General features: G+C 40.1%; 1 protein-coding gene across 4 annotated transcripts in view; it reads right to left on the reverse strand.

Annotated features, from left to right (window-relative positions):
• Positions 1-343: 343 nt before the first annotated feature.
• Positions 344-16025, reverse strand: part of PDGFD (platelet derived growth factor D) — a 136080-nt gene continuing 120398 nt past the window's right edge. For all 4 annotated transcript variants that reach the window (XM_053935692.1, XM_053935691.1, XM_053935694.1 and 1 more), the window contains 2 exons: positions 13218-13432; positions 344-3808 (listed from right to left, as the gene is read on the reverse strand). In XM_053935692.1, coding sequence (XP_053791667.1) covers positions 3674-3808; positions 13218-13432 — 350 coding nt within the window. In that variant the 3' untranslated portion in view covers positions 344-3673. The remainder of the gene's footprint in view (positions 3809-13217; positions 13433-16025) is intronic.

Here is a 16025-nt window from a genome sequence, read left to right on the forward strand (position 1 = left end):
ATAGCAAGATGAATGCAGACATCTCTCCTGGAGCCAAGCCAAGCCTGCAGGGGCTGAGATCAGCACCAAATATGAAGGGGGGTGCCCTAATCCAGCTCTAAGAAATGATGTGCTGCTGTCACTCTGCTGCTGCTCCACAAGGAAGCTGTCAGCTCTGCCAGCTCAGGGGTTCAAACTCGATTATCCCAAAATTGCACTTTGGTCCTTCCCTGATGCTCCTAGGAATATCTGCTAAAATTCAAAAGGAGACCTTGTGGGTATGCATGGTGTCATGTTGTGGAAATGACTTTCAGCAAATAATAGGTTTTTCTTCATCCAAATATGAATAATCACTCAGACTATCTTCTTTCAAAAGCAGTATTTATTTTTTCATCATGATAAGACACATTACATACTGCATCAAGTAAAAAGTACTGCTATGAAAGCTGCATTTAACTGAGATAAAAATAATATACATAGATTGCACTTGAGAAAGTAGGCTCTATCCCAGAAGAATATAGTAAATAAAAAGCTGATGAGTGGTTTGAAATTAGGAATCTTTCTGAATTGCCTTTGATAATGTATTTATTTTGGTGCTTTCCAATTCCACAAATAAAACTGAACCAGATTAGGTTTTTTTAATCTTTGCTCTTTAAATTAAAATAGCATGTAAACAACATAACAATTATACAAAGACAAAAGAGGAAAAAAGTATGAAGATACACCTTTGCAATTTCTGCTAATAAATAAAAAGGAAAAATTTTACTGTTTTTTTGGGTTCTCCAGGGTCACTGCATTTCAGGGCTTGGGTTTCGGGGAGTTTTTCTTAGTTCACATGTATGTCATCATCCCCACACTGCCACATGAAGCCCATCCTTGACACTCCTGCACTGGCTGGGAGCATGGTGTCTGTATGGCAGCAGGAAGCAGTGAATGGTTCCATTAATTAGTAAGTGTCCCAGGAGTAATACTTCAAACTTTGTGACAAGCTTAGCTTATATTAAAGAAGGTAAACCTATCATTAAGTAAGAGGACTTTTTTTTGACTTTGCATCTGAATTTTTCTGTTGAACCCTGGCACATCCAATGCTGCCTTTACTTAAACTCAGCTGAATTCTCAGCTGTTCAGTCTTTTAAAGGAGTATTCATATTATCTACCTCTGTGTATCCCACTTAGATGTCCAAATCAAATTTCTAATCTTTCTATATAGTCAAAGGAGAGAAAGAAATGCTCCAATGTGATTTCAACCTTTGGACTAAGGCACACTACGGGAGAGCCTCTCCCAGTTGCCTCTAAGGGTAACTCAGGCTCCCAGCCAAGGCTGAATCCCCCCAGTCAGGAGGCACAAGTGCCCCTCACAACCCGGGGCTGTTGGGGTGGGCAAGCAGTCGGTGCTGCATGGCACGCGCCTGGTGCAGCACTGCCTGCTGCCTGTTTCCCTTGGAGGGTGGGAATCAAAGGACCACTTAGAGCACAAAGCCTTGTGAAAATTGTGTATCCTGCAACCAATGCTAACTATGAAATCAGAGTGCTTGGGCATGATTCAGTCAGAGATACAAACAGGTGTACAGTATTGCAAAAACAATCTGTATCACCAAGGTCTTGCATGCAAATTTATTCCAAACTTAGCTAAAACTTATGGAAGGGCTGGGTCAATCTTGTTATTAAGCTAGAAACAGAAAAAGAATGAGATTTCTTTAAATAGTCCTGAACTACAAAATGAAGGTGGTAATCTTTGGTTACAGGGCTGTTCTTTAAATGTGAATTGCTTTGAAAAATGATGAATCACTTCCCAAGAAAGCATTCAGGAGCATTTTTAAACAGACATCTGGGAGCCAGAGAGGAAAATTAATATAAATAATAAAACCCCCACACTTTCTGAATCTCCAAGGTTAAAGTACAGGAAAGAAAGTAACACAACATTTCTAAGGGCTCTTTCAGCAAAGTTTTGCTAAAATTATAAAAAAGCACTTACAAAATACTTGAGCTGATGAAGACGGAAAATGAGAACATTAGGGTGCTTTTGTAAAAAACCTGTAGAGTACTAAAACATACTGGTTTGAAGGCCTTGTATTTTATAGCACATGCCATTTTCCACTATTTATACTGCATTACTGTCAACCTACTTCACTCCTTCAGAGAGACAGAAAGACAAGAGCACACAGACAAGATGCTTTGATGCAGCCGATGTCTACTATAAAAGATAAACCCTCAGCCATTAAATGTGACACCCTATTCCTGCTGTTACATTCATGATCAAAACTCGAATTCTTTGTGAAACTTAAATCTGCCTCGTTTTTACATTTTTGGAGCAACATTTGAAAATCCTTAAAGCTAGTTTGGAAGGATCTTATTTGTTTTTCAGCTAGAGCACATTTGTAATAGTTTAAAAGGCATAGGAAGCTATGCTGTAGCTTTTAAAGTACTAATTTTATTATGAGGTGGTATTTAGTAATATTCTTCTGGAAGTTAATAAATGATGCACATTTTCCATGACTGGCAGACAGTACTTAATGACTTAATATGCTTCAGCAAAATGCAATTTAAAAAAAAAGAAATTCACTGTCAACACTTTAACCATGGCAATACAGAGAGCTGGAATGAGACAACTAACCTCAGATAACTAAGATTAATGCATATATGACAAAGTTAAAAAACAAATAAAGAAACCCCAAACCAAATAAAGATAATTAAATCTCAAACACAGTTTTGTTTCCCAATAACACAACTGCAAAACAAATCAATATTTTCAACAAAGAAGTGCCCTATCTTCATCCCCTCCAAGGGGAGGGCTTTCTCTCCCTTCTTGTATAGAGGGGGCTCATCTTGGGCAACTGTGGGGCTGCTCTGGGCAAGGGGCAGGAATCCAGATCAGGTACGTAGTGACCAAAATCAGGTCCAGTCCACAGGTATTAACCTGGGGAGCTGGCAGGAGCCCCCTCTTGCAGAAGCACTTGGGTGATGGCTGCCATGTAGCCACCACGGCAATAGTGCCAGCCTCAGCACCCCCTACCACCCTCAGTGTCCTGGCTCATGCAAAGCGTCGACTAATTTCAGCACAAGATTTGCTCGAGTACAAGCAGTGAGATTTGACTTTACTGATGGTGTGATTTTATGTAATGATGGATTTTAAGCATTCTATCTCACGCTGTTGGGCAAAAATGCTGGGAAGTTCCCTCTAAGAGTGGGGCAAACCATTTTGACTCCTACAGGATCAAATTCTCTCCTCATTTATACCCACCATAAAACCCTACCTACCATCAGGAGAGCTGAGGAGGTAGAAATGGGAGCGGAATTTGAGTGTAGGAACTGGTGATTGAAACAGAAACACGATGCTATTTCATTGCCAGCTACCACAAATAACTACATACCTGGTATTTAAATTCAGTGGGCATTGTGTGCCTAAGGACTGCAATTGAGCTTTTCAAATCTCAACCCTCAGAATCTAGCTATAGATAACCACAATCCTAAATTCTTGGATGCTGATACATAAATGTATGATATATCTGTTTAGTTGCCATGACACTAATCAGCACAGCAATGATTTTTACTAATTGCAAAGGCAGGCTAGTAGCAAATTTCAAATAATTACAGAGTAAAGGTCCGCAGAGCAATCCTGCTTCAAAGTAAATGTCCAGTAAGATGGACAATTAGTGTGTCTGGTTTTTAATTTTCTTTCTTTGTTTTTCCTTTTTTATCGGGGTGGTCTTGAACTGCAGACACAATCACAACGCTCATGGTGATCTAGCTGTATGTCTACCAAGGACATGTTGTTCCTGATTCTGCCTCTTCTTCTGGCATGCCCAGCCTCAGGGACGAACTTCAGCACCTGGGAGGATCAACAAAAATGCATTGAATTAGAAAACTGTTGGAGATCTGAGGATTAGAACGCTGGGGCCCCAAGGGCACCAACAGCCCTTAATGGCCCTGACCATCATTAATTTGAACACATTTTTGTTTTATTTCCAGCTTTTTTTTTTTTGCACACTTTGACATCCTGCTATATTGTTTGTCCTGGAGCTTGGACAGACTGTATTTTTTCCTACATCAGGTATCTTTATATCATGCAGTTTCCTAACCATGTCCAGAGCTGCTCCTTTGCATGCGAACTACCAAGCAGGTTTCCTCTGGCTCATTTTTGCAGTCCCATTCCTGTTTGATTTGCCATGTCCCTCCTCTCCCTTGTAGAATATTTCTACTCTTAAGAACAAGGAACGTATTTTTATGCAATTTGAAATTTCTGAAGCACAAATCATTAGGATTGGTCCTAAACTTAAATACTCGTGAAGAGCAGAAGGAGATGAAGGAGCTTGCACAAAATATGTGTCAGATACCACTGAGTTTCTGTGGAATCTGAGTTTTGTTGGCTCACCTTAAACATCTCTGCCTCAACCTAAATGATTTCTGAAGAACTGAATGTGAATAGTATCAAACAAACAAGAAAACAAAATTACTTCCTAGGGAAGTATGCATCATAATAGACACTTCTGAAAAAATTCTGTCTAGAGAAGATGATCTTGAGACCCCTAGGAAGGTGGCTGTAGGTTGTAAAAAAGAGCTCGCTTGGCCAAGTGACTCCTAGATCAGCTGGATTTCTCTTTCTTGTTCAAGGATGGAGAGATGTCTGTTAAGTGCATGACTTCCCTAAGCCAGTGGCCAACTGGGCAGAGGGACCTAAATGTCTGTAACACCTCAACCACTGAAGCACCCACATTTCTGCCCTAACAGTTCATACTGGTTTATAACTAAGAGATCAGTCTGTTACTTAACAACCCTTTTTTTTTTCCTTTTTACAAAGCAGTTTCTGTACCTTGATGTTGTAACACCATACAAGAGTTGAGATGGTTTCAGAAATGACATGGAATAAGAGGCTGTGTGCCAGATCAACAGAGTATTAGCATTTTCAACAGAATTAGTCCCAGAAAGTAAATGTGAAGCAGTTGCCAAAGGACAACCAGAGACGCTGTGCAGGGTGGGTGGGGAAGGGCAGGTAGGTTAGCAGCTCTCAGGATGAGACCATTTGTTCTCTGCCCTTATTGCCTAGAACAGTCATGAGATATAACAAAAGTGATTAGCACTGAACACAGCCTATTATTTTGTTCTCTGTTTTGTGATGAAATTTATATTTAGCCTATTGCCGTGTCTCGTCCCAACTTTGCAAGAGCAGATCCCTTGCTAGCCTCGGCTAGCTCTTTTCAGGGCGAGAAGGGCAGCGAGAGGCACTCCCTGCTGAACCCAGCTGGGCTTTAGAGAGTGCCTTCGTGGGTCCGAGGACACTGCTGATCCCACCGGCAAGGAAGGAGGTGACACCCTTCTGGGGGTAGGTCCAAGATTTATTGTGACTCCGAGGACAGCCCCAGATCCCAACAGCACTCAAAGAGGTCCCAGAAGAGAGTGAGCGCTGGGCCTCGAGCAGGCCCTGATATAGGGAGGGCGGGGAAACTGATCAGGCAATGGGAGAAGCCATGGGAGTGGCCCTCCGAGGGAAGGACACCCGGGGTATCCACTTAGCAGGGAGGAGGGGAGGGACCCCAGGCCATTGTCCAGTTACCCAGCGACCCCGGCAGAAGCTTCCAGACAGAGGGGAAGGGTGGACAAGTCACCTGGGAGGGTCAGGGGCATGAGTCAGGGTTTTTGGGATTGATGGACAGACAGGTGCTGATGGGATGAACCAAAAAGGCACAAGGGGGGGTACAAATGGATAAACCATTTTGAACATACATACAGTGAACCTAAAAACACAACTCCACAGCCTATGTAATACTGAAAGGAAGGACTGTGCCTAAGCGAGGTGCAGACATGCTGCTGTACTGTGTTGGGAAAACAGAATTACTTTGCCCTGTTAGAAATGCAGAAACATAATTTTTTTTTTTTTTTTTTTTTTTTTTTTTTTTGAGCAACAAAAATATAGTATCTTTGAATTGATTTCAAACATTGCTTGCATCCATATATGCAATAAATCCTGATGGACACTAGGAAAATTTGCTGTATCACACTATCATCCCAAGCACAAAGGAACAACCCAATCAGGCTGCTGCAATTATTACAGAGCTAAAAATAGCCCACAACTTCAAAGATTTTTTTTTTTTAAGAAAATGTAATTTAAAAATCAAGTACATATGCTGACACTGAACCCATGATAAATTCCTTATTTAAAGAAGTCTTCCAGCAAATTATGACCAATCCAGATGACTGGCAGTTTGCAAAATCATAGGGCAGGTAGATCTGATTTTTCCCAGCTGAGAGCAAATCACAGTATGCAGTGGGATGAGAGTAAAGATGTGGACTGTATTTAAGCTAACAGACCATCTGACAGCTTGGGGACTTTCCCTGTGTTTTTTGTCAAGAAGCATGAGCAAGGTATATAGGCTTTGCTGATAAGAAAATGAACTGTCAGGCACTTCCTCAGACAGGACAGGAAAACAGTGATTGAACACAGGTGAAATTATAAAATCACAGGGTCCTTTAGGTGGGAAAAGACCTCTGAGATCATTGGGTCCAACCCTCATCCCAGCACCAGCAAGTCAACCACTATCTTCTGTCCCCTAATGCCACATCTCACATGCTCTTTGAATACTTCCAGGAATAGCAACTCTCCCACTTCCCTGGGCAGCCTGTTTCAATGTTTGACCATAGTTGCAGTAAAGAAAATTTCCCTTATATCCAGTCTAAACCTCTCCTGGTGCAACTTGAGGCTATGTCTTCTTGTTATCTGGGACAAGAGGCCCACCCCACCTGACTACACCCTCCTTTCAGGCACTCAAGAGAGAGTGATAAGGTTCCCCCTGAGCCTCTTTTGCTCCAGTCTAAACACCCTGAGCTCCCTCAGATGTAAGATTTGTGCTCCAGACCCTTCTCCACTGCTATTCACTTCCCTGGATTTGAGGTGTGACCTCACCAGTGCTGAGTACAGGGGGACAATCACTGCCCTGGTCCTGCTGGACACACCAGTGCTGATCCAGGCCATTGGTCACCTGGGCACACACTGAATCACATTCAGCTACTGTCAACCAGCACCCCAAGGTCCTTTTTCCTGTGACAAAGGATGGTGAGCAACTCTGGATGCTATTTTAGATAGTGAAATTTGTACTTTGCAGAATTGATTTTCAAATTCTGCTATGCCGCATTATCTAATCTCCTGCACATCTAAAAATAACATCATTCTAGCATGAAAACCAAATTATATTTGTCTGAGATTCATGAAAGAGGAAGCATCAAAAGTGCAAAACATTCAACACAGATCCAAGGTCTGATAGACATAAAAAATCTTACTTTGCAATTTTTGAAAGTTATCTAATCCAAAGGTCACACACAGTTTAGCTGTGCTCTGAGTATAAGAAGCCAAGTATTATGGGAATGTGGTTCATAATTTAGCACAAGGACCTTTACTCTAGTAGGAACATAGCCTAAACCAATGACATAGACCCAAAGATGTATTCTGTCTTACAGACATAATTACAGGGTATCAGGGACAAGAAAAATGAGTTGGCTTGCTGATCAGTGGTAGCAAGCAAACTAAGGGATTATTAAATATAGATGGGATTATTGTTTCTATTTTTTTATTTGTATGCATAAGAAACACCTGGTTTTAATACAAGAAGCATGGGAAAAATTTGGCTTAAAAATCAAGTACCTGAAGCACTCACAAATGCTATGATGTTTTTGACATATGTGACATCAACAAGACCCTCACTTCTGCTGATCTTGTCAGGAATTATGTGTGCATTATGCTACAGCTGTTGTTTTCTCACTGACTAGATACAGGTGTTCCTCCTTCAGGAACTGCTTCTCTGTCCTGACATGTATCACAGGATGTCTCACTCAACTTCCAGATGTCAACCCAAGAACTTAATTTTTCATCTAATTAAAAATGAACCTTTTTTTCTCACTGCACTTCTGTGCTCTCTCTGCTCATCCCGTGACCTAGCAGTCATTTCTGACTCATTTTGTTTCCTTATACTTGCATTCCAAATAAATCCCATTGCTGCTTCTTGTACAATATTCCATGAATTAACTCTTTTGTCAGGCTAATTCTATGTCTTTATTACCATAACAACCTTTTATCTCCTTTAAACATGTGCTATCAACTCCAGGACATACAACAATCAGACCATATTCCTTGCATGCAGCTTTGATGATTCTAGCCCTTTTTAATCCCTTAGCAAATTCCCTTTGTTGTGTCAGCAGCATTTGGATCATTTTTTGACCAGTTATCCTATGTTTTCCTGTGTAAGGATAGGATGAGAATTATTGTCTTCTCTCTCAAGTGCCTCCTTAAGGTTTGCTTCTCATTTCTCTAAAAATAAAAGAAAAGAAGAAAAAAGCCCTGACAGCATCAAATTGTATTAGTTACATTTTTTAACTCCATTGCAGTAACTTTGTCTTACTGAAGTTCCACTTTTTAATTCTCTATTGCGCTCCTGTGTTCTTTTCTCCCATATAATATTCCCTCTGTCTTGCTTTCCCTTTGAAATGTTGGGCTCAGTTGAAGCTGTTTTTTATGCCCCAGCAACTTGTGTCAAGAGACAGTATCGTGTGCTCTGGGGTACCTACTGCTCTCTCTCAAGGCAACCGAAGGTTATGAAATTGCCAACCTAATCAAAACCTTCTCTTTGAGAATTAACTGAATGTATATCCTAGACAAGCTGCAGTCAACTTGAATAGAGGCATAATGCTTCAAAAAGGGATAGGATGAGGGAAGAAGCACCTTATAGACAGTGGACAACACATCAGGCTTTACAGGAGAGACAAACAAGTAGGTAAAAGTTGCAATCAGCTATCACCACTTTTCTTTTTTCCTTATATGTCCCTTAGCTGCGCAGCTCAGCACTGTGTTTGCGGAGTTTAATACATTCTGACAAATTCTGGTTGCTACCTTAAGAGCACTTATTCCCCATGGAAACTCGTTTCACATCTCATCAGTTACAGCAATGAGATGGGGAAACTGATTTCTTATTTCTCTGAGGTATGTGCATGCTGGCTGGATAGCACAGCCACAGTCACAGCCACAGCTGAACTGAGTCCTGGCCTGCTTCCCCCACACCTTCTCTGTGCTGAGTAATCTCCAGGTTTAGAGCCTGTGCCTCTTTGAAGAAAAGCGCCAGGCATTTTTAAGGAAATGAACTGCAATGGGAAACACACTTTTATATCAGGTCCAACAGCCATAGGGCTGAGCTTTGATTAAGGTGTGCTGCATTCATTTCCATGTATTGCTTTGTCTTTCCCTTGCACAGAGCATTGCAACGTAACTCAGTATCACTTAGGGCAGACTATGCCTGAGAGACGTTTTCAGACACTGCCAGGACTTGGCCTGCTTGGTTTGAAGGGTTCATGACACTATGTGGTAAGTCATGAGTATTTGTCCAGAGTATTTGCTCTGCTCCAAAGCAAACCCAGAAGCCATGGAAAACCACAGAGCATCACAAGACTCCTGCAAGGAAAAAAAAAAATAACCCACCAATAAAAATATCTGTTTTCCCAAGTTATGACCCCATCCATTTCTGAAAACTGCTATTTTGGTAAAGTCATGGCAAACTTCCAGGCTATAAAGAAGACCAAAGATCTCATGATTAACATCTCCCAGGGCAAAAAAGAAAAAGCTACCCCTTATTGTGGCCATCTCATGTTCTCATTTTCCCTGCTTTTGCATCACTTCCTACAATCAGACATGATAGAAAAGAGCTGTACATTCCATTTAGGGAACTGGAGCAGCACTCTCAGCTTGGGAAAATTAAAGGCTCCACATGACAACTATTAGTCCTGAGAGGCTAGGCTAGGAGAGAGTGCTCAGTGATTACAGTGGGAGGCTTTGAACAGGAACTGAGAGGGAACTAAAAAGCATTAAGAGCATAAGGAGAAGATAACCTTGAAATCCCTCTGAACTAGAAGCCTCTCTTTCAAGAAACACCCTGGACTTTAAGGTCCCCATGCAGCTACTCCAGCACTCACCACAAAGCCAAAAAGGAGCCTATCGCTTCCGGAAAATTTGTCTCTCTTTCTCACACAAGAAATATTGAGTAGCTCAGAAATGCCAAGGAACTTTTAAGTGATGTCCAGAGATATTTTTACTTTTGAGGACAAGCATATCCATGTGCAGGACACAAAGCTCTTGCAGGTTCAGGAGCTCAGTAGATAAAGCTCCAGGATAGAAGTTAGGGAAAATCAGTCTGGCAAGAGAAGGGGTCTGGGGTCTTCAGGACTCAGTTTCAGCTACTTCCAACACTTTCTTTGCTCCACCACCTAATATTTCCTTCTGGTGTCTTCTGTATATCAAATTAACTGAGTTTTGTGTTTGAATCTGGCCTATGTCCTCCTGCAGTAGAAGACTGAGCTTTTTAACCAAATTAATGGTGCTGGGGATTCATAAAGTGTAAAGCTCCATCCTTCGTTATGCAACTAAAGGCTCTTTGGATAAGGTTAGTGGGTTTCAAATTGGCTTTTAAGAGAGTAAACTGTCTCGATGGTTCTAAAACTGGCATGTGGAGAGGCCTCTCCTCAGTGCTTTTTCCACCTGGTATTTAAGTCAAATTAAAGTGTCAAAGGAGAATAAGAATAAAACTGATTAACTGTGTGTGGCTAATAATAATAATAAAGTTGAAAACATTTTGGACTAAAATTAATGGACACATCTTCAGTATGTCATACATGAATTTATCTGCATGACTTCCACTCATGTTAATGGGAGACACTTGGCTAAATATCTGCTCAGTGAGCTGTTAATTCATCCCTAAGGGATAAAATTTAAATTTAAACTTACAAAGGCCATTTAATGTTAAAGATGAAACACTGTCTTGAATTCATATGGTTTTCAGAGTAGAAATTAGTAGGAAAATAAATTAGCAGTGATATATTTGTGTGAATATTGAATTTCCTGAATTTAGTGATTAATTTAGGACAGTCATAAGTCATGACATTTTGATGCTGAGCAATACCTGGCTACTGTGATATTCTGGTGTTCCAGCACTAGCTGTTTCCAAACACCTGAAAAAAGTAAGTGCTTGACAACATATTTATAATCAGCATTTTTCTTTCTAGCTACTGTCAACAGTTGACTTAATTTCTGATACAGGTGTAACCCAGGATTCCTTGGTTTATATTTGACTTCTATTTTTTTCAGAAGTCTTCTGAATTATGAACAACTCATATTTAAGTGTTGAAATTCCATACAGATTTACTGTGAAAAAAAAAAAATTCCTTTTTATAACTTTAAATTAGTTCCCTTCCAGTCTCTCTCTTCATAAGTTCTTTTCTTAAGGAAAAGATTACTTAGGAAGGTCTATTTTTCCTTTAGCTACTATTCATCATATCCTATCTTTCACTGTCCTCTCTTTAGATTTTTTTTTCCTAAATGAAATAATCCAAAACTTTTGAGCCACTTTCCTTAAAAATGTTTTTGATCTGTATCTTCCCCTGCATCTCTCATGATGTATGCTTGCTGCTTCTATTTATTTTTGCTAGTGCTGCCTTGTCCTTTTAAGCACCAGTGGTCAAAACCTAGTATAAGTCCCCCACCAATTTATCCAGACCACAGTATTTGCTGTGTTATTACCCCTTCATCTCCATTCCTGCAGAAGACCGTCACTTGTCTTTTTCTTATCACTGCACTAAACAACTGTTTTCCTGAAGCTCTTCACAGTGATTCACTCCTTGACCTTTAGCCCAATTTCCACCCCTCATTTCTTCCTCCTCCCCTCACACGCCCAGTGTTATATGGATAAATAGTTGAGACCACTCATCCTTAATGCTTGCTGCTTTTCTAACCTGCATTTATAAGCACTTACAAACACCTGAAATTCCTCACAGCCTTCTCTGCTGTTCAAGTATGTTATCTCCTGTGCCACCTGTCATTTTTGCCACCTCTCTGTTCACCACCCTCCAGACTAAACACACATGAAATAATAATCTTTATACTGGGGGCACCCTCAGATGGCCCTTTCCCATTTAGAAAATTGCTTGTCTCTTCCAACTCGTTGCTCTTTATCTCTTAACCAGCTTCTAATCCATATCTGATCTTGTCTGGCTGACTGTTTGCTCTCTGCAGGAGGTGCCAGTCCTTTTAGCATTCTTGTACAATATTGTGGTGCTGTATAAATAATTATTCACATATAAGGCATTCCGCGTTAATTTTACCAACTCATAGTCATCTAGGTGCTTTATACTGTTAATTTTTTTTCCAATTAACTTTTCTACCACTGAGATAAGGCTTTCTGCTCTATAATTACTAGGGTCATCCCCTGCATCTTGTTTAAAATTAGAGAAAATATTAACTATTCTCCAGTTCTGGCATGTGGAGTATGCTGTATTCTGACGTTATGTGTGAGAAAATATCTCTTACCTTTGAAAAGAGTAACCACACTGCTCTGGCCTTCAACAACCCTCTGCTATTGCGGCCCCAGGGTCTCTCAAGATAATGCCTTAATGTAATGAGCCTATATCGCATGCGGGGTTAAAGTTCCTGAAGTTCATTTTCACTTGGGCCTTAAGCCAAGTGGTAAATCAGTCTCTTACAAGAGATATGTGTCAGAAACAAGTCAGCACAGCATGCAGCTACCCTACCTTCCAGCAAGTGGAAGGCAACTACCAAGTCACTTCCATAGATATGCTCACTTTAGGGAACATTGCTCATGTCTTGATCTGAAAATACTGCGTTAGTCGCAAGAATACAAAATGCTCTTTCATTGTGTGCTCTCTAGATGAATTCTGAATGGATTAAAATAATGGGTGTTGCTCCTACGCAAAAATTTTGCCCTCCTGAAAATTGCTGAGTAGGGAAAAAAAGCTAAGGCTGAGTGATTCAGCTGCCTCCTATAAGTAAGAAATCTGGAAGGGAAGAGAATTCACAAGTGACATAATTGTAATTTCCAAGTGTGAGTGTAAGTTTAAAGCAAGAGGAAATGAAGTCAAATATCTCAAGGAACCCAAGTACTCTGTGTTACTAAAAAGAATATTTCCAGTGGTGTATACATTTACTTTGTATTAGTCCTTGACTGGGAAAAATCAGTCCAACATAAGGCTCATTCTTGAAACAAAGTTCACTAGGATGCTGTGGTGGCATCCACTCAGAGGTGGCAAAAGTTCTCTCTAACTTCTTCTAAGTTAACTTACACATAAATACTGCCAACACCCCTTTCACATATATATTCTATCAAAAAGCAGCACACTCAGGTCTGAGAAAAAGACTTCAGAATCCATGGAAGCAATAAATACCCAAAAGAAGTAACAAAGAAAAATGAAAATACCTCATGATACTTTTTCACTGTTTTCCCTGACATGCAGGTGCAGGATTTCCAGTTTGGAGTCCCACAGCCACAGTTTCCGCCACAGCGCTGGACAAGGAGGCAGCGGGGGAAGAAAACGACATTTGTCAGCTTCAGCTCCTCCCTTAAATTGACAGAGTAGTTCCTCGGAGTGCAGCTGTAACGCTTCACATCATCATTCAACCTGTCCAGGTCAACTGCAATGCAAAAGAAGTTTCATTAGTGAGGTTAGTGTGGGACATTCCTCTGGTTTATACTGCTCCCCAGGCAGTCAATAACACAGAGTGATGGGGTGCTGGTTGAAAAATATGTGAACTGTAGGAATGATTTCTGAACAGATAAACATAAAGCCACCAAATTTAAAACATTACAGGTGGCCATCCAGGCTGTCATCCTTCTCCCACTGACTGCCATAGCACAGATCACACTGACTATAAAGGTGAAAGGAAGGTTTGCCGTAAAATACTGGCCTGAAAGCGGAAGACTGGTCATTTTACTTGCTTTGTCAATCATCATTGGATCCTTGGGCAAGACATTCCACCTCTGCCACTCTCTTCCTTTCTCTGTTTATACCTGGTTTACTTAGATGCTAAGATCTATTTTTTTATTATGAGCAAAAACAAGGCCCTTCCTGTGGTCAGTAGAGAAACATTTTTGGGGAGTGATTCATCCCTTCTGTGGCAAGAGTATTTAGGACAGCCTGCCTGACTTTCTTTCTCAAGTTGTCTGTCTTATGAATAGAATTTAGATAATTCATTTTTAGATGCAGAAACCAATCTAAGCAGTATTAATTTAATCTGGTAAATGTTACTATAATAGGCATATAAATAAATATAATTAAAATTAATAGGCCCATTGAATGGTTGATGTTTAAATGCCTAGTATGTGAGATCGGTCATGTAAACAAGTGGTAAAGCCAGCCATAAAAATAACTTATAGACTATAAAATGTGAGTTAAAATGCTGTTTCTAGCTTTAGCTTGTAAAACTAAAACAAAACCAAAACATACCTTTATAAATATATTTTCCACAATTGTGATACAGACAAAAATAACACACTTAATGAGTTATATTTCTATATGAATAGATTTCTTTTTCCTTCCTTTTCTGTCTTCTTCTTTCCTTAGGTTTCTGTCCACCAACTAAGTGTTCAAAGCTCAGTGATTCATTCAGGAGTGGGAGGTATGTGAACTTGTGTTGAGTTAGACTCCAAACAGTATTTGCTAACAGAAGCATCAACAGGAAAATAGGGATGGCTCAAATAAGAACTGAGGTAACAGGTTGTGAGCATATGAGATTTTCAGAGCATGTTTAACAGGTCAACATAACCTCTGGTTCTGAGAACACTTGTGCTTTAGTACAAATATGTGAAACCATACAACAAAGACACTTCATACTTTCTGTGACTCAGGCCATGTCAACATCACTAAGTTAATTGTGGAAAAACCTGTTGATTTGTAAACATATGCACCTTTACATTAACCTGGAGTTATTCACAAGGCTGATATGCAAGAGGCAAGGGTACATAAATATCAGAAATGCTATTATAGAAAATCGTAGCAGATTCACTTTCCTGACAAGGTGCTATCTCAATGGGAATTTAGCAGATAAACTGCTATTTTATAGCAATTATGATACATTCCCCCATGAAATCTCAGTGGTTCTCCCAGAGAGCTAACATCTCTCCAAAAGAGGTATAGATCATCTTCCTGCTATAAGCACAAAATCAATGGGACTGGTGGTATACTCATGCACTGAGAGAAAAATACACTGAGTGTCCTTAGCCACGACTGGCAAGTCCAGAGTATATTGATTTCTTTGTTTTAACAGATGATATTTTCTTCTCCACTGTCATTCTTCAAAGCCATCTCTTCTCACTGCAGGCTTTCAGGCTAATTCTTTCCACAAGGAAGTGTTTCCCACACCTCTAAACTGTCTCATCAGGACCTTTGCTATCAGCTTTGCTAACTGGTAAAGCAAAGCACTATCTGACTACTATTCACTTCAGCCAACTGATGTGAAGGAAAAATCTACTAAAGGAAGAAGAGGGCTGAAAATTTTCTGCTTCATCACTAATGAGATTGCTTGAGGGGAAAGCCTGGATCATCCACACTGACACTGCAGCAATCCAGGGGAATATCTATGAGATACTCAGATAAGCAGAAAGGTCTTATTTAAGTGATGTTGAAAACATGAAAATAAGTAACCTCAAGCAGAGAAGAAAAGCCCAAGTAAACAATTTAAGAGATACACAAGTCATCCTCCATTAAAATTCATTTGGAGGTAAACACCTACACTCCTTTTTACTCTGGTCTACAGAACTACAGTGCTTGGTGGGAATAAGGTGAGCATGCAGAGTACTCTGTGAATAATGCATCCTCTACTCTGGTAGCACTACACTGACACATAAGAACAGTTCCCATTGCCTAATTAAATCCTTAACTCTAGATCACAGTTTATTGCTCCCCAACAAAAAAAACACATTTTATTCTGAACAACTTTCTCTGCTGAAAGCTTCAATATGCATTTTTTCCTGTCATTGGATTGTTTTACTGTCTGGAGCTAGTCCATTTCCTCATCCATATAAGAATGAGATTTTACAGTACAGTCAGTTTCATGCATCACTTCACTGCTGTGACTAAAATGTAACTGAGCCTTGGTGTGATTGGTGTGAAATCCAGCTGCTTTACTTATCAAGGACTGAAACCACTGGAGTCCTTAATTTAAAACTAGAACTAAAACATTCTTCAGACTGGATGCAAATAATTCCCAAGTATTATTGCAGAATGTC

The sequence above is a fragment of the Vidua chalybeata genome, chromosome 2, assembly GCF_026979565.1.
Source record: "Vidua chalybeata isolate OUT-0048 chromosome 2, bVidCha1 merged haplotype, whole genome shotgun sequence".
NCBI lineage: Eukaryota > Metazoa > Chordata > Aves > Passeriformes > Viduidae > Vidua > Vidua chalybeata.